Source organism: Erythrolamprus reginae, chromosome 3 (assembly GCF_031021105.1).
Source record: "Erythrolamprus reginae isolate rEryReg1 chromosome 3, rEryReg1.hap1, whole genome shotgun sequence".
NCBI lineage: Eukaryota > Metazoa > Chordata > Lepidosauria > Squamata > Dipsadidae > Erythrolamprus > Erythrolamprus reginae.
This window is the reverse complement of record NC_091952.1, coordinates 81465170-81484488: the sequence shown is the minus strand read 5'-3', so window position 1 is coordinate 81484488 and position 19319 is coordinate 81465170. Positions and strand designations below refer to the sequence as shown.

Sequence of the window (19319 nt, the reverse complement as noted above, 5' to 3'; positions counted from 1 at the left end):
GCACTCCCTCTTAGCTTTGTAACGTTGCCAAAATGTAAGAACTAGCAATGCACTTGGGGAAAAGGAATCCTCAATCTGAGTATTGTATTGGCAGTTCTGTGTTAGCAAATACTTCAGAAGAAAAGGATTTAGGGGTAGTGATTTCTGACAGTCTCAAAATGGGTGAACAGTGCAGTCGGGCGGTAGGAAAAGCAAGTAGGATGCTTGGCTGCATAGCTAGAGGTATAACAAGCAGGAAGAGGGAGATTATGGTCCCGCTATATAGAATGCTGGTGAGACCACATTTGGAATACTGTGTTCAGTTCTGGAGACCTCACCTACAAAAAGATATTGACAAAATTGAACGGGTCCAAAGACGGGCTACAAGAATGGTGGAAGGTCTTAAGCATAAAACGTATCAGGAAAGACTTAATGAACTCAATCTGTATAGTCTGGAGGACAGAAGGAAAAGGGGGGACATGATCGAAACATTTAAATATGTTAAAGGGTTAAATAGGGTTCAGGAGGGAAGTGTTTTTAACAGGAAAGTGAACACAAGAACAAGGGGACACAATCTGAAGTTAGTTGGGGGAAAGATCAAAAGCAATGTGAGAAAATATTATTTTACTGAAAGAGTAGTAGATCCTTGGAACAAACTTCCAGCAGACGTGGTAGATAAATCCACAGTAACTGAATTTAAACATGCCTGGGATAAACATATATCCATCCTACGATAAAATACAGAAAATAATATAAGGGCAGACTAGATGGACCAGGAGGTCTTTTTCTGCCGTCAGACTTCTATGTTTCTATGTTTCTGTCCATTTATTTTAATTTCAAACAATCTAAAACTAGGTATTGAAACATAAATATTAATGGCAATGCATTTCTACAATTAGCAATCTATATAAAAAAAACCTATGCACTATTGGAATCAACCTAAATAACATTGCAAAAAAGGGAAGTATGCTTATAATTTTTAAAATTCATCTGTGTTTCACTTCAGATAGACCCAGTCTATGAATATTGATCCACTGTTTTATGTAGTGCTTGCTGCAAGTTCAGTGTTGTTCAATAAGCAATATCTAATCTTTAAGGCCAGTCTTTTGGTTAACAAATGAGATAATACAATATAGGCAGAATAAAATCATTTCTAAAAAAAATATTGCCCTACTGTAAAATAGTCACATTCTCAAGATTTCTTTCCTACAGTAACAGTCTATTAGAATACTTATTATGAATTTTAATAATGATCACAAGCTTGCACAATTGCTTTCTTCATCATACGTTATTTACTACACAGAAATAGGTCCAAGTTATCTATCGTAACTGAATAAAAACTCCAATGAAAAAGGATTTCTTAGCATAGCATAGCATAGCATAGCATAGCATAGCATAGCATAGCACATCAATATTATGCTTGATTTCCAACAACTAGTAATAGAATGGATCCACTGAGTGGCAAGTATAACTTGAAGCTGTTGTGCAATTCTGCTCTAAATTATTCTTTCAAAATCTTGAGCTGGAATTGAAAGGAGCTGAGTTTTGTTCAAACTGTTTTGGTTTTGGAGTAGTCTCTATTGGACCCACAAATCTGAACTCACAAATTTCATGGACCCACAAATTTTATTATACAAACTTAACCAGATGCAAAACAAAACAGGTTATTGCATTTGTAAGTGTTGTGTACTAGGAAAATTATTTTCTGTAGGTGTTACAGTCATGCAGATACACTCTGAAAAAATTGTTTATAAATGAATGCCTTCAGAAACTTCTGTATCTAGTTCTGTATCAAGCCAGCATAAAATTTGCAGTATGTAGAACTCAGATGTCCAGCAAAAAATTATACTTTATGAAAAGATAATCCTTTCATTCAAGTTTTGAACTAGTAGCAATAGTTGGTTCTGTCTCTATTTATCCATATATTAAGATTCCTGAAATCTATATTTCCATAGGGACAGGAACTTTACAATAGTTGATATAGATAGAATATTGTAGCCCGTCTCTTACTAGGCAAGATAAAGGGTCTGGACAAACTGTCACACTATGCCATATTATTATTGTGGTATAACTATTTTCACTTAGCTCATTGCTTGGGTGAGCGCAGGAAGGCAAACGACATCACATATGTCATGACATCTTTACACAAATGATTCAAATTGCATCACTGATCTCATTTGTTACATGATATGATGAAGTGAAATCATTGCTTATGGTATGTTGTATTGACCTAACAAACGTAGATTTAAATGAACTTAATATGTTGTGTACACGCAGCTAGTGTGTATAAACAAACCATTGTTTATAATTTAAACTTCTTAAAGCAGGAGCCATTGTGATTTATACCAGAAAAATGATTGTGTTTGTACAGTATATTAAGCTATACTTTGCAATTTTGCAAGACGCATACATCAAGTGAAACATGACTAACAAGTCCATTTTTCATTAGAAATAAAATGATTATTTTACATAAAACACAAACACAAAAGGTTGATTTTCCATCTACTGTATTGGAATGATTAAATGCAAATAAAGATGAGGGTTGCTGAAATAATTAGCAATTTGTAGAAGTTTGTGCTATCAAAGTTACTAGTAATTATGATTTTACACTACTATGTGAATCAGAGGAAGGTGCTTTAAAAATAACTGATATAGAATAATAGGCCAGGAAGACTGTATGTTTCTCTGTGAGACCTGAAATCAAAGTTTGAGACCCTGTAAAAAAATTTCCCTGCATATCTGAAACTTGAAATTTCATGAATTTGCATCATTTCAAGGGTTCTCTCTATGAGAATTTTTTTGGGGGTAGTGGGGGGCTTCTTTCTTGCTGAAAAAAAATAGGCCTAAAATTATGTTCCCGGGTCACCCTGACCCAGCCCGAAAATTCTTCATTTGAGGTGCTTATGTTTGGTCAATTTGAAAACTTTTTTCACTTGGAAAGTAGTCTGAACATTTCTGCACACAATGATATGAAAATTGAACTGAAAAAAATAATGCTTATTGGTTTATTTTGATCATAAAAGGCAGCCCCCCCCTTTTTGTGAATTTGTTTTCAATTTATAGATAGTTTCGCCTGCAAAATGCGTTCAATTTTACTAAAGTTGGTGTGGGATTGGTAGTTTGAACATTTCCAAACATAAGAAAAATATAAATGAACTTAAAAAAATGATGCTTATTGGTTTTTAAAAGTCAGAAATAACCCCCCCCCCGCTGCTTGCAACCATTTTCACTTTAAAAAATTTTTAGGCTCCAAATCTGAAATATTTTAAATATCTTAGGCATTGATTTACTCAATTTAACATTGCTGATCATCATAAAAATATTTTAGGGAGGTGGGGGCTAACTTTTTTCTGGGCAAAATTTTACCTAAAATTGTACTGTTCCCAGGTGATTTTGACCCGAAACAAAAAAAAATCTTATAGGAACTTAACTTTGGTCTTTTTGAAAACCTTTTTTACTGGGAAACTAGTTTGAACATTTCTGAACGCAATGATATGAAAATTGAACTGAAAAAATTGATGCTTATATTATTATTTTGATCAAAAAGCCACCCCCCCATTTGGTGTCAGTTTATATTTTTTTAGGCTACAAATCTCTAAGGAATTTCCCCCCAAAAGTTTTGATATACTAAATTGAACATTCCTGATCATAAGAATAAGAACAGAACTTTAGGATGTTTTTTTGATTAGAACAAAATTAAGATGCTTGGTAAGGTTTATTTATTAATAATAAAAATAAGATAAGCTTTTCATCCCATCCATATTAGCGCTTCTCATGTTCCATTGAACTCAGTGGGAATTATTCTCAGGTGAAGTATAAACAAAACTACATTTTGTTCACATGTAGTTCAAATCATCTGGACACTTCCATCAGAATTGCTTTGGGCAGTCCGTGTTTCAATGAAGCAAAACTGGAAAGGTTTTAGGTTGCTTGTGTTCTGATGAATACAATGTATACTGATAGAAGAAAACTGAAAGACTGAATCGATAGCAAGAAAGATAAATGTGATTAATCAAAATTGTAACCCAAAAGAAAACCAGAAAAAAAAACTCTTGATAAGTAAAGCAGGTAACGAGAAGATGTATAGAGACAGTGAAGGCAGGATGAACCATGCAGTTTAAAAGGGATATCAAATTTTCTGTAATTAGTTAACCTCATCTGAAAATGGATAAGCTTTGGTATTTCTATGTGTGCTATTGAGAAGGAACAGACAAAATTCTGAGGTTATAAATGGGGAGCGATATTGTACTTTATATGTCAGTAATTAATCAAAGGAACACAAAGATTAATTGCAGCAAGGAACATGTAGAATATATCTGGCCATATGTCATTTTCAATTCAAAGAAAAGGCACTGGAATAACAGTTCTTTAGCAAATTTTACCCAGGGTTGAGGGACCTGTGGCTTTTGAGTCCTAGCAAAAGGTGGTGTTGGGAGATTAATTTTAGTCACTGTAACCTTAACAAATGAATGAGAAACTTGAACCAATATGTTCCATAGTGTGTTGCTTCTAGCTTTTCCCTGGCTGAAAAAGGAATAGGTCTAGAAATGGTGCGATCCTGTGGTAGAGGATGTCAAAAAGGCAATTTGGTTTCTCCAGAAAATTACTACTATGGACCATAGTTCCCTCTAAGCTGAGCAGTGAGCAATCGCTCACTTAAAAATCATCATCAACTCAGAGTTTTCCAAACCTGCCCAGAAGCCGAGAGGGAACGAGTGAGATGGAAGGAGAGAGAGAGGAAGAGAGGAAGAGAGAGAAACAGATAGAAAAAAGAGAGGAAGGAAAAGAGAAAGAAAAAGAATGGGAGTAAGGAAGAGAGAAAGAAAATCAAAATCTAGTTTGAAACTAGCTCAACTATTTAAGTGGCATTTTGATATTGATAGAGTTGCCCTATTATGAGCTCACTGTTATAGACACACAGTACAGTATTTTATTTTGAATTTCTCTGAGGCAAAACAGGGTGGGGTTTTTATTTGTTTGTTTGTTTGTTTGTTTATTTATTATTTCTGTGCCACCCAGTCCCAAAGGGACTGCCGCTCAGACACTATACTTTTCCGCCCCCCCCCCCAAAAAAAAAAATTAGAGGGAACACTGCTATGGACCCAGAGGAGGAGGAAGAGAATGTTTGGAAGTATAGTTCTCAAAAAGTGAAATATTGCGGGCCTCAAAAAGTTGTTGGCTATAACAGACTAAAGAGTACTTTTCCCAAGAAAAAATTACAACTTTCAACCATTTGTTTAGCCATCAATTGAAGTAACACCGGCACTAAAAAAGTGACTTATGACTAGTCCTCGCACTTATAACTGTTGCAGCATCCCCATGGTCACCTAATCAAAATTTGGGTGCTTGGCAACCAGCATGTATTAATGAGGGTTGCAGCATCTCAAGGTCGCGTGACTGTTCTTTACTGTCATTCCAGCTGGATTTCCACAAGTGAAGTCAATGGGGAAAGCCAGATTCGCTTAAGTACCACATGATCCACTTCGCAATTGCAATGATTCGCTTAACATCCATGGCAAAAATATCCCCAAAATCTGGCATGATTGGCCAAGGATGCCAAGCGTCCTCCTCGATCCACAGCTCACATTAGAGAAACATCTTTCAGCTGTGGCGAGGGGGGCGTTTGCCCAGGTTCGCCTGGTGCACCAGTTGTGGCCCTACTTGGACCGGGAGTCACTGCTCACAGTCACTCATGCCCTCATCACCTCGAGGCTCGACTACTGTAACGCTCTCTACGTGGGGCTACCTTTGAAGAGTGTTTGAAACTTCAGATCGTGCAGAATGCAGCTGCAAGAGCAATCATGGGCTTCCCTAGGTATGCCCATGTTACACCAACACTCCGCAGTCTGCATTGGTTGCCGATCGGTTTCCGGTCACAATCCAAAGTGTTGTTTATGACCTATAAAGCCCTTCATGACACTGGACCAGAATATCTGCGAGACGGCCTTCTGCCGCACGAATCACAGCGGCCGGTTAGGTCCCACAGAGTTGGCCTTCTCCGGATCCCGTCAATTAAACAATGTCGGCTGGCGGGACCCAGGGGAAGAGCCTTCTCTGTGGCGGCTCCAACCCTCTGGAACCAGCTCCCCCCAGAGATCAGGACTGCCCCCACCCTCCTTGCCTTTCATAAACTTCTTAAAACCCACCTCTGCCGTCAGGCATGGGGGAACTGAGACATCTCCCCTTGCCTATGTAGTTTTATGTATGGAATGTTTGTGTGTATGTTTTTATATAAGGTTTTTTTTAGGTTTTTAATGTAAATTTGTTATTTTAGACTTAATATTAGATTTGTCATTGTATACTGTTTTATCACTGCTGTGAGCCGCCCCGAGTCTGCGGAGAGGGGTGGCATACAAATCTAATAAATAAATAAATAAATAAATACATACATACATACATACATAAAATAAAGAGAGATTCTGGTCCCAATTGTAGACATAAATAGACAACTCTTGGTAGTAAGCACATTTAGTAGAACATTCTGGAAACCTCCATGATACGATGCTGTGTCTGGATCTTCAAGTGGCAAAAATGAAAAGAAGTGTATGCTTGTATAAATGTACAATTGAACATTGTACATTTTGAGAAATGCCACCAGTTCACACACACACGGCAAGGATCATGATTTTATTTCTTCAGTTCTGAAAGATCGTCTGAGGGCTTCTACCTCACTCCCAGGATTTCCCCAGGGAACTAAGACATGTAACTTTAATTTTCTCTTGCACATAGTTAGCAATTAGATCTTAAACACAGTTTTAATATTGTGGATATTTTTCTTTTTTCTTTTCGTCATACAATACATCAGTGACAACTGTTGAAAAATGGGATTGAAATACCATAAAGAGATTTCCTTGTATTGTCTGCTATTTTATGGGATTCTTTTTTAAAAGTGTAATTACAAGTATTTTTCATAAATGAGATATATTTCAGTTGGGGTGGGTGACATCAATAAATAGTCATCTGCTAACAGCAATAAAAACGAAACAATCTATATCTTACATTTTTATTTAACCACTTCTTCAGAGAATGCTTGCAATATTATAAATTGCTCCTCAATTCCCTGTTTCTTAATAGGGCTGTTAATACTATTACAGCCATAATTTTCCCCATGCAGGTACAATTAGCATTTTCAAAGCCTCCCCATTGATCTGCCTCGGGGTTTTGATAAATTTCTAAATGCTGCAATTACCTCACTTTAATACCGAAATTAATCTAGAAATATTACAATGGCCTATTAGGGCAGTGAGATTCGACTTTTCCAGATTTCTTTTTCTTTTTAATATGGCTTGGTAGCATTAGCAAAATTCCTTATGCCACAGCTTTGTCTTGTTAAAATTATGCGCGTTGAATAAGCTGACAAGGTCCTTATTTTGATTTTCATGAAGGTCTTGTGTCCCTGAAGGATGAATAGACTTGGAATCCTTTCCCAGCATACTTCACGACTGGAGGAAATAATTATAAGAAACCATAAGGCGACTGCTAAATGAGGGAATGGAAATGGATTTGTAATCCTCCTTTGAGATCTTAGAGCTAAGTCCGGAAGAACTGGTGACATTTACTTCCATTATTTTTCAGGCAATTCTTCTTTGGCATCAATCTCTCTCTCTTTCTCTCTCTCTCTCTCTGTCTGTCTGTGTGTGTGTGTGTGTCTCCATCTCTCTGTCTAGGTCTCTCTGTGTGTATTACAATGTATGTGATTGTTATTATTATTGAGCCGGTGGTTGGACTGGAAGGCCTCCAAGGTCCCTCTCAACTCTGTTTTTTTTTGTTATTGTGAGCTGCTTTCAACAATACCCAGCGACCGATTAGGTCCCACAGTCGGCCTTCTCCAGGTCCCGTCAACTAAACAATGTTGGTTGGCGGGCCCCAGGGGAAGAGCCTTCTCTGTGGTGGCCCCAGCTCTCTGGAACCAGCTCCCCCCAGAGATTAGAACCGCCCCTACCCTCCTTGCCTTTCGTAAACTCCTCAAAACCCACCTTTGTCATCAGGCATGGGGGAATTGAGATATCTTCCCCGGGCCTATATAATTTATGTATGGTATGTTTGTAGGTATGTCTGTTTAAAAATGGGGTTTTCTTAACTATTTTAAATTGTAAATTATTAGATTTGTCATGAATTGTTTTATTGTGTTGTGAGCTGCCCCGAGTCTACGGAAAGGGGCAGCATACAAATCTAATAAATAAATAAACAAATAAATAAATAAATAAATACTAACTAAATAAATAAATAAAAAAGCTACCTTACTTTCAATTCTTTAACTGGGTGAAAATTTCAACACACCAAAAAGTGGAAAACTTTTTAATGCATATGCCTCCCTTTCACTTCCCATGCCCTCCCTTTGTAGGTATAGTTACTTAATACAAAAATATTAAAAACTCTTGACTACTTTCATTAAAAAGGCTCCTGGCAAAGGATTGAGAAACTTTATTTTGAAATATAATTAAGAAATGAGGACTTGAGCTGTTCTCTTATGAAAAGTGACAGAGTAACATACTACTGCCATGAAAACTATATATTCTAGAGCCAGGGAGGGGGGGGGGGAAGGATATATAATTCATAAATTTGATTTAATGTTGAAAAGGATTTATATAATTACTGAAATTGTTGGAATGTTATAAGATCTATATAAGATCCATATAAAAACATTTTCAAAGGTTTTTATATAAGATTATATAATTCATAAATTTGACTTTATGTTGTTGAGATTTTAGATAATTTGGGTTTTTTTGTATATTGGGAAGTTGTTAACGTTGCTAACCAATGGATATACGTGTAGTAATAAGATTAGATCTTGTTTAAATATTGAGAATGAGTTTAAATAAGAAATTGAGTAATAAAGGTGAAACCGAGTTATGAAAAGGTAAAAGATATTAGAAATTTAGGGCATTTAGAAATGACAGAATAAAAGTAAAATGAGTAAAGATATAAATTGAGGAAAGGGAGGAGTATGGCCTAAAATTAAAAACATAAACAGGATGGATTTGATGGATAAATAAGAAAGGAGGCACAAGAGACAATGAATTAAGTATGGAAGATAAGCCATAGCTATTAATTTGGAAGAAAGCTGAAAATTAAAGGTGGTAGATCCAGGCGACAAACATATTAGAATAACAATAAATATACCCAGAAGAATATAATATACCGGTAAATATATAAATATGGATAAAGGAAAAGATACAAGTTTAAGAGTAGCACTGATGATGGAATGAAGTTAGGGATTTGAGTTGCTCGTCTGTTAACCATAAAATCGATTATGATTAGATGTACTCAGGGAAGAGGAAGTAGAAAGGAAGGGGAGAGATGGTGGAAGGAAGTAGGAAACAGGGAAAGAAGGTAGAGGGAAGAGAGGGAGATAGAGGGAAAGGAGTAGTATGAAATATAGAGAGAAAACAGATGGGAGATAAAAGTATAAAAGGTGCAAAAATATTGAATGGAAATGTGTAATTATGTATGTTTTGATACGATTTAAGGTATACGTATGGATGTTTATGTGAAGTTGGTGAAAAAAAAATGAAAAAAAAAACCCTACCCATGCCTGAATTAGATAGATATATCTGGGGAAACAATCAGATGCAAAACTTTCTAATTGTCATAGTGACGGTACAAAATTTAGCTACAATTGTGGGACTTTCCAATCAGGGTCTTTTAGTAGGTAGACCACCATGGCAGTAGTCCCAATAATTACCAAACATATCATCTAAGATGATTCATCTTCTCTAATTTCCCCCCCATAAAAATTATGTGAGATGATTGGACCAGGAAATATAATTACTCTAAGTTATTCGTTAGGTTTCGATGGCTCATGGTAGATATAAAACCTGGAGTCGCTACACCTACACTAATCACTAGTTGCTTACAGATCAGAGGACAGTTTCTACACTTTATTTTTCATCCTCTCTTCAAAATAAAGGTGCTATTTCCTCATTAAAATTCAAGAACAGTCACTGCTTATAAAGACTACTTACAATGTCTTTTGATCTAGCTGTCTATTTAAAGAAAAATGCATTAATAAATTTCTAATTGTATGACTACACATGCCACATTTACATATAAAGTAGCATTCATGTTTCTATTTAGTAAAATTATCCTATAATTATCTTTGTTACATTTGGTGACTAGCTTGGAATGGTAATATATAGGTTTGCCAATCATGGGTGTTTTTTTTAAAAAAGAAACACCTAGAGTGCACAATTATTTAAATCGCTAGATAATTTGATTGTAAGCTGCCTAGAGTTATCTTGAGGTAAGAATGGCTGACTATACATTTTATAAATAAATAATAAATAAAATCCCCATTATATGCCCACAAGTGATGTAGAATCCCAGATACATGAACAGAAGATTCAAATTTTTATCAAAATGGCCAAATAAATCATGGATTTTTAGTATTAGCATCACACTTTATTATAGGCATCCTGATTTTACAAAAGTATAAACAGCTTCTCATGGGAAATAACCTCTTGTTTTGCTATCGCAATATCAAACAAAATGTAAGTGATGATTTTAGAAACTAGACACTGAAGGAAAGATTTTAAGCAGAAGGGAAAACCCAAGATATTAGTCTTATTAGAGGTCTTTTTATATACTTTTGAGGGATGAGATTTCCTTTATTCATAATAACAGTTTCATAGATGTTGTAAAGGCAAGAAGTTTAAAGAAAGTAATACAGTACGGAAATATCTTAAAAAATAGTCTCTAGGCAATGAGCATATTATTTCTCACCTCTGTGGTTGTCATGTCTTACTTTACAATGGCTCTTATACTTTTTTCAACTTGAACATTTGAGTTAGTCCTAATAAAGATTATCCAATTAAAGATTTAGAGATAAAAAAATCCACCCATACAGAATCAGTTTTATTTATTATTTCTCTTAGGGAGACACACAAAATGTTATCAGACAGCCTGGAAAAAAATTGCTTCTGAAAAGCCCTGCAACGTGCCCAGTTTCAATTGAAATGCAACAAGATGGAAAGTTTTGCCATTAAAATTCAGTCCTTGCAGAACCGTCAAGGATTTTTTACTGAATGGGAAAAATTCTATAATTGGCTCGAAAGGAAAAGAAATATGAGTGGTACGAATGCATAAAGAATGTAAACCGAAGACACAGAATTGTGAAATGTAAATATGTTTATGCGTGATACCTTTGGTTTATTATTATTATTACTATTATTAAAAATCCAGTCAAATCGTAGTTATCTTAACGATTACTGGAAGGAAACAAAAGGATGCTTGTTCCACCTTGCTGTGGCATAGGTAGAAACCCAGCACCGGCTTCTCCATGTAGAAAAGGACCCAAGCATTTATGAAGAAAGGAAGGAAGGAAGGAAGGAAGGAAGGAAGGAAGGAAAGGATAAAAAAAATAAAATTATTTATTTATTAGATTTATATGCCGCCCTTCTCCGAAGACTGCAACAACAAAACAGGTCGGGTAATGGTGGGGCATTTTCAGGGCCTGGCAGTCCTGCCCGGGCAATAAACTAAGCAATGAGGTGCAGCGACCAGCCCTTGCAAGATTTGCGCCCGTCCGTCCCGGGTGCCATTTAGCCACCAGCGGGCGAGTCGACAGGCTTTCCCGGCGACGCTCCGCCCTCAATCCCGGAAGGGAAACAAATTGAGGAGACCGGCTTCGGCCTTGAGGGGAGCCGAAGCCCTTGAACGGGACGGACGGAAGGAGGGCGCGGCGTTAAGGCTCCGAGAAAACCGCTTCTTTCGGGGATGGTCGAATGGGTTGTAAAGAGACCCCCCCCAGTCGTAAATCCCATTTCTTCCCGCGTCCCCCTTTGAGCCCCTTCGCCCGCGCCTAAATTCTCTCGGTTTCAGGGAAGGCAGAACTTGAAGAAGGTCGAGCTGTTAAAACTTTCGCCCCTCCCCTTCTCCTCCGCCGCCTGGGGCGCCTGGTCTCAGCCGTTTTCCCGGCCGGATGGGTCCATTATTCCCACGTTGGTGGTAGGTGCCGAGTCTCTACGGGCGCCGGCGCTGCCCGAATCCTTCCCTCTCTCTTCCCGCTTTGCGTCTCTATGTCCCGTAAAGCAGCTTTCCTCCAAGGGAGTCGCTCCTTAGCCTCTGTTGGACTACATGTCCCGTCGTTCCCAGCAGCCCCTGTTTGGGAGGGTGGGTGGCATAGTCAGCATCGCTGACTAGGGATCAAAGCAGGCTAACTTATTAGACCAGATTCCAAAATGTGTTATTGATACCATTATTATTATTATTATTATTATTATTATTATTATTATTATTATTATTATTATTATTATTACTATTATTATTATTATTATTAATAGAAGAGAAGGTGATTGTAATCCTGCAGTGCCCTTGGTGCTCTCCGAACTTAGTGGTTTTATTTATCTTATTTATTTATTTATTAATTTTTTATTCTGCCCATCATATTATTATATTATATTGTATTATATTATATTATATTATATTATATTATATTATATTATATTATATTATATTATTATAATATTATAATGCACTGCTCAAAAAAATAAAGGGAACACCTAAACAACACAATATAACTCTCAAGTAAATCAAACTTCTGTGAAATTAAACTGTCCACTTAGGAAGCAACACTGACAATAAATTTCACATGCTCTTGTGCACATTCAACTTTGTACAGAACAAAGTATTCAATGAGAATAATTCATTCAGATCTAGGATGTGTTATTTGAGTGTTCCCTTTATTTTTTTGAACAGTATATTATGATATGATATATATGATATATTATATTATATTGTTATATGATATATGATACAATATATGATATATATCATATCATCATATCATATGTATATTATACTGTACTATACTTCATTTCTATGCCCAATTTCCTAGGGATTCAGGGCAGCTCACAACAAAAATATACATGGATCAATATAAAAACATTTCAGTTTAAAACAATTGCAGCTGTCATCCATACATTCATGGGCTGACCTCACAAGTAACCCTCCCGAGGTCAATGGTCCCAGGCCTTTATGGAAGCTCCAGGTCTTTACGCCTTTCTGGAAGGCCAATAAGGTGGGGGCCAGTGTGGATCTTAGGAGATAGCTGATTCCAGAGATTTGGGGCAACCACAGAAAAGACACTCCCCTGCAGACCTGCCAACCGATACTATTTAGCTACTGGACCTGAAGAAGACCACCCCTGTGGGATTTAATTTAATTTAAATTAAATCTAGTTTACAAGGACTCTGGGTGGCTTAACAGTTTATAAAACAAGTAATAAATAGTTAAAAGGTGAAAACAATACAAAGTTAAAATTAATATTAAGAGCTATAGTAAAATTGAACTGAGATCTAACAGCCAAACTGGGGTGGGGTGGTGGTGGTAAGGTCTTCTTACCTGCTCAGCCATCTCCAACAGTGAGTACCTCCAGGTCAGCTGGCAAAAGCAGACATTTCATTACCTAACCAAGGTAACATCAGTATTGTCCTGATGATGTTGCCTAGGTGGATAATGAAATGTCTACAAGAAAACCACGAAGCTTTCTTTCTTTCTTTCTTTCTTTCTTTCTTTCTTTCTTTCTTTCTTTCTTTCTTTCTTTCTTTCTTTCTTTCTTTCTTTCTTTCATTTATTGGATTTGTATGCCGCCCCTCTCTGTGGACTCGGGACGGCTAACAACAGTGATAAAAACAGCATGTAACAATCTTGTATCAAGGACCCCACAAATCAACCCTGAGCTACAAGTATTTATTTATTTATTTATTTATTTATTTATTTATTTATTTATTTATATTTATTTATTTATTTATTTATTACATTTGTATGCCGCCACTCTCCGTATCTTCTATTGGTAACATTAGTTTGGGGGCAGGCTGCTGGGGGGTTGCAGGGGTTTGGGAGAACCTCTAGTTAAGATTCTGTGCAGTTTGGAGAACCCCCAAATCCCACTTCTGGCTGGTCCCACCCATCCCTCCCCTCCCTTCCCAGGGATCCCCACGTGGCCCATTTTGGATGCAAGTAAGTGGAGGGTATGCATGGAGGCTCGGAGTACAAAAAATGGGCATACAAGAAGTTCAAGAAGGGCCTCTGGAGCCTGGGGAGGCCTTTTTTACCCTCCTGGAGGCTCAGGGAAAGCCTCCGGCGTCTGAAGAGGGCATTAGTTCTGTCTGATGTAGAAAGAGACTGGATATTTCTTTTTACATGGACTTGGCAACAAAGTTGAAGAACCAGAAGGGCAAGTGTACATGGTATTCCCCATTTACAGTTTGGACATGCATGATTTGGCTCCTTGGTTGCATAATCTGTACTGGAGAAGATGTGGGTGTTTGTTCTCCACACTGGGGTTGGAATCTCAAAATGCAGATGTGCAAGTCCAGCGGGGTGATTCCTTTAATCATAGGTCCTCCCTGTTTTAAGTACTGGCACCTCGTAGTCTAAAATACTTGTTTGTATATTTAATGTTGAGAAGGGAGATGGAAACACGATAGGAGTACTTGTTTTTAATTCTCAGTTGGTTTAATGGGCGACTTACTATATTGGCATGGATTTTAGATAAATGTACTTTATGGGTTTTGCCAGAGGCAAATCCCATTTTTGGAAAAAATAAACTTGATTGGGCAGTGCCCGATTGTCATTTTTGCTCACTATGCTAACCCTCCCATCATCTTTTGACACTTTCATCAGGCTATATTTCCCCATGTTTTTCAATATTTTCCTTAGCTCAAGTGTATTTTGAATATTGCCTCCTTTCTTTTAATGAGGGGGAGTGTTCCTTCAATTATAGGCAATCCTGATACACTTTAATGATCAGGGCATTGTAAGGGCTTCACGGAATATTACATCCATTATATTTACAGTTGTGTTGCATGAGATAGTAAAATATCTCATTCCTATAGCTGGTGAATGAATGCTAGAGTGGAGAAATTGTAACTTAACATAGCAACTTGGTTATGACCTATAAAGCCCTTCATGGCACCGGACCAGACTATCTCAGGGACCGCCTTCTGCTGCACGAATCCCAGCGACCAGTTAGGTCCCACAGAGTGGGTCTTCTCCGGGTCCCGTCAACTAAACAATGCCACTTGGCGGGACCCAGGGGAAGAGCCTTCTCTGTGGCGGCCCCGGCCCTCTGGAACCAACTCCCCCCAGAGACTAGAATTGCTCCCACCCTCCTTGGCTTTCGTAAGCTTCTTAAAACCCACCTCTGCCGCCAGGCATGGGGGAATTGAGATACTCTTTCCCCCTAGGCCTTTACAATTTTATGCATGGTATGTCTGTATGTATGTTTGGTTTTACAATAACTGTTTTAATATTGGATTGTCATATCCTGTTTACTATAGTTGTTAGCCGCCCCGAGTCTACGGCATACAAATCCAATAAAATCAAAATGAAATCAAACTAGTTTAAGGCTCCTCTGACCAATTCAGTGGGTTATTATATTAAGCCACAATTTCATTATCCATGATTTGTTAAGCCATCTTTTATGCAGAAACTTACTTCAGCAGCATGGTTCATGCTGAATCAAAACCAAACCAACTGAGTTGTATGACTTCAGGCTTAGCACAAAATACAAATCCATAGAAGGTATGAAGTTAATCTTGCTTGAAATCCCCAGTCTTTTATTTTCTGCCAGTCTCCTGTAAATTCTTGTCTGTTTGCTGCCATCCACTTTCTCTTAAACTCTGCTCAAATTTCTCTTTCACTACTTCTTCAGTCCTGCTTTTTGTTTCCAAAGTTCTGCTTTATTTCTTAACTGTTGCCATTTTTAAATGTGTTTAAAGGCATTAGCAGTTTTGAAATACTCTACTAAAATATTGGAACAAAACCTAAAACAACAAAGGTTGGAATCTAGTTATGTCATACCATTGCATCTCCAGGAAGGAAATGGATTTAGTTCTCCTTTCCCTTTAATTGTTGCATGTTGCTAAAATCTGCTTTCTGTATTTGTATGTGATGAATAACAAGGAGTGGTTCTGCCACACAAGCAGGATTCTAGTCATGGCTGTGTTGAAAGTTATGAAAAGTTAACTCGGACAAGCTGGTGATTCAACATTATGAGTTTCCTTGTTTGGCCTTCTTGGCTTTTCCTTGGTTCCTAGATCACGTTGCACCAAAAATATACCCAACATAATCTATCCTAGAGCAACCTTTATGAATGAAAAAATCCTATGAAGCATATTGTCCACGTTTACATGCTGGTTCCTCGGAATGAACCCTGGGTCTGGTCTGTCTCTTTTCATCTTATTTGGGACCTTATTTGTGTTATTTTTATTTATTGGTTTAATTTGTCTGGATGCCCATCTCAGCAAGTGACTGATTTATATTATGCCTTGCATTAAGTTGTGTGCCCAAATGATACAATTCTGGCTTAATGTTGATTTATAGAGAGTAGATTTGGCTAGTAAACTGTTAATCATTCTTTGGAAACTACCGTATATTTCAGAGTATAAGACACATTTTTCCCCTAAAAGAAGATGGAAATTTCGGTGTGTCTTATTCACCAAATACATTCATTTTTGACCCCTTGAGTCCCATTTTTGGGAAAATCGGATGGATAGATGGTCTGGGCAGCCTACACAGAACTCCTGGGGACTGGGGGAAGGCATAAATGCACCCATTTGTGTGAAAAATGGCCCCAAAATTGTCCTTTTCCCCATCCCCCAGCAACCAGGAGAAGCACTGCAGGCTTCCCAGACCCTTTTACCACTCCATTTTTGCAAAAAACCTGGCAAACTGGAAAACAGGATTGCAAAACCCATCCTGTTTTCCACAGTCTGTTGTTGTTGTTGTTGTTGTTGTTGTTGTTGTTATTATTATATATTACACAATTTGGTTCAGAATACTTTTTTCCTTGTTTTCTTCCTTTAAGGTCTAGGAGTGTCTAATACTTCGTTGCATTTTATAATCCAAAAAATATGGTAGCTAAAAATTAACTAGTGGACTTTTTGTTCCTGTCTTTATAAACAAAATTTATGAATCCTGGAATGATTGTCTAAGACCAAGCAGTTTTATCACGTAGTACTCAGAGAAAGTCTGTCAATCTTACATGAATTAATTGATTTGTTGTTGTAGTCACATGCTTACAAATTCTTTCTTTTGTAACATTACATTTTGATTATCTTCATTTAGATATAAAAGCTCAACAACAGAGAGATGGCTTCCTTTGGTGGCTCAAGAAACTGTATTCAGTTGGCATCTTCAATTAATCGGGGAAAATGCATTAATCCTTACACATTTTCCACTAAAGCCTTAAATGGAGCCCAGCATCAACTGACAAAGTGCCAAGCATGGAATAAAAAGAACAGCATTAGATTTAATTTTTGGACCGACAATTCCAGAACCTATGGAAACATGAATAGAACCCACAGATGGCCTCTGGATCCTAAAGACCTAGAAATATGTACAACCAGCTACAGCTGTTTTAGAAGGCCTTGTATACTCACTCAGCAAAAGGCAAGGAGAAAATGTGTACTATTTGGAGCTACCATGTCTCAAAAATTACATGATGTTGCTACTGAGAATATTCAGACCTTCAGGTGCTTTCATCGATCGTCAATACTGAAAGCTGCTCCAGCTCCACTCTTACTGATGATCCTGAAACCACTTCAAAAGCTCTTTGCTATCATCCTGGGGAGGTAACCAATCAACATTGTCCTGGTCAAAGAGAGAAAAAAAGTAGGAATAAATGTAAAGTTTGTGGTGTGTTTACAAAGGACCAATTCTGATAAAAATTCATGATATGCAAGAAAATAATCTTGAGTTTCTTGTAGCTTTTTTAAAGTTACAGATGTAGCTCATCATATGGTAGAATTTTGGTTTGGGGTAAAAGGCAGAAGGAAACAGCTTACTCACTCCTGCTTGGGATCAGTCAGTTGTTTGATCTACATCAATCACTCATATCATCTTTATTGCTAAGAATTTGAGCAATAAGAATTTCTTATTGCTAATAATTTGAGAAATCAGTTCCCAGTTTATTTTGTAGAATCCAACTCGGATTGCCAAATTTCTTCTCTTGGGTTTATAGGAGTTTCTTCTGTTAAGTTCTCATGCACTGAATATGGTGTGTCATTTGTTAGTTTGGAGAAAAATAGTACATAGAAATACTAAATGTACATCCGAAATATTTAAAATTCCAACCAGTTTGTGATTTAAATATAGATTATTCTTCTACTTTTGATAATTGGTATATTTTGCAGACTGGGGTTACATCTTGAATTAAACAATAGTGTGGTTTGTTTAATTGACTCAAGGTACAGTTCAAATATTAAATAGTTTATTTAGTTTGGTAGGTGTAAGCCATAGTTAAGTATAAAATAAACACTTATTTTACTAGTGCAAAGTTACACAAGAACATATTTCTTCATATAAGTTGCTGAAGTGGCATACAAAATAAATAAATAAATAAATAAATAAATAAATGCATTTGAATCTTTTATTACGAATAATACATTTAAATTAGGATAAAATAAATATTTATTATTTTATAGAGATCCAATGATTTTACCAATTTGTAAAACTTGCTTTGTAGTCCTTACAGTGGTATTGGTAGAATATTGTTTTATTGTACTAAAGTAAGAAACAACTGCCCTTTATTTTATTTGACTTCATAACAGCCAAATTAGTTGTGGACCTCTCATCTGGAATAATCTGTATTGAAGATTATATATTTTAGAAATCTAGGGGTAGTTGTTTGAAAATTTTAATATTTTGTCGTTTAGGACCATAAGAAAATGGTGGCGTGCACTTCCTCCAAACAAGAAGGAGTTATTTAAAGAAGCTGTGAGAAGAAATAAATGGAAGATAACCCTTGGAATTTCTAGCTTAGGAGTTGTATTTATCCTTTTTTATTTTACACACTTGGAGGAGACACCAATAACAGGACGCACTCGGCTTGTAGTATTTCATAAGGATCAGTTTGCAGAAATGACGGAAATTGAGTATAACATGGTAGGTAATTACTAAGGTAAACACTACCTTTGTTTCTTGTTCTTTTAGAATGGCATTTCTTCTCGAAGTGCTATAATATATGAAGTAATTTGAGTTCATCCATTTATTATAGCATTGTGTAATTCTGGAAGGTTTTGACTGAGTGCTTTGATTTTAACTGTTGCAATTTATAATCCACAGACATTGGTATTTTATAACAACTACTCTCTCTCTCTCTATTGCTGACTAGAAATAATAATAATTCTTTAACATACACCTCCTTTTTTAGAGAAAGTATATCTTTGCAGACTTTCAGTTGGATATAAAAATCAAGGTTGGTAGAAATTAAGGATATTCTTTTGCTACCATGCGCTCTTAATAAGGGTTTGGTTCATCCTCTCATTAAGAAGCCATCACTGGACCCCATGATGCTGGACAAATGTTCATCCAGTATCCATCTTCCCCCTTTTAAG

At 36.7% G+C, this 19319-nt stretch overlaps 1 protein-coding gene across 1 annotated transcript in view; it reads left to right on the top strand.

The window, feature by feature from the left end:
• Positions 1-11553: 11553 nt before the first annotated feature.
• OMA1 (OMA1 zinc metallopeptidase) overlaps positions 11554-19319 on the top strand; it is a 46861-nt gene continuing 39095 nt past the window's right edge. Inside the window, exons 1-3 of the mRNA XM_070746010.1 lie at positions 11554-11925; positions 17050-17555; positions 18639-18867. Of these exons, the coding sequence (XP_070602111.1) occupies positions 17074-17555; positions 18639-18867 (711 nt within the window). The 5' untranslated portion in view covers positions 11554-11925; positions 17050-17073. The remainder of the gene's footprint in view (positions 11926-17049; positions 17556-18638; positions 18868-19319) is intronic.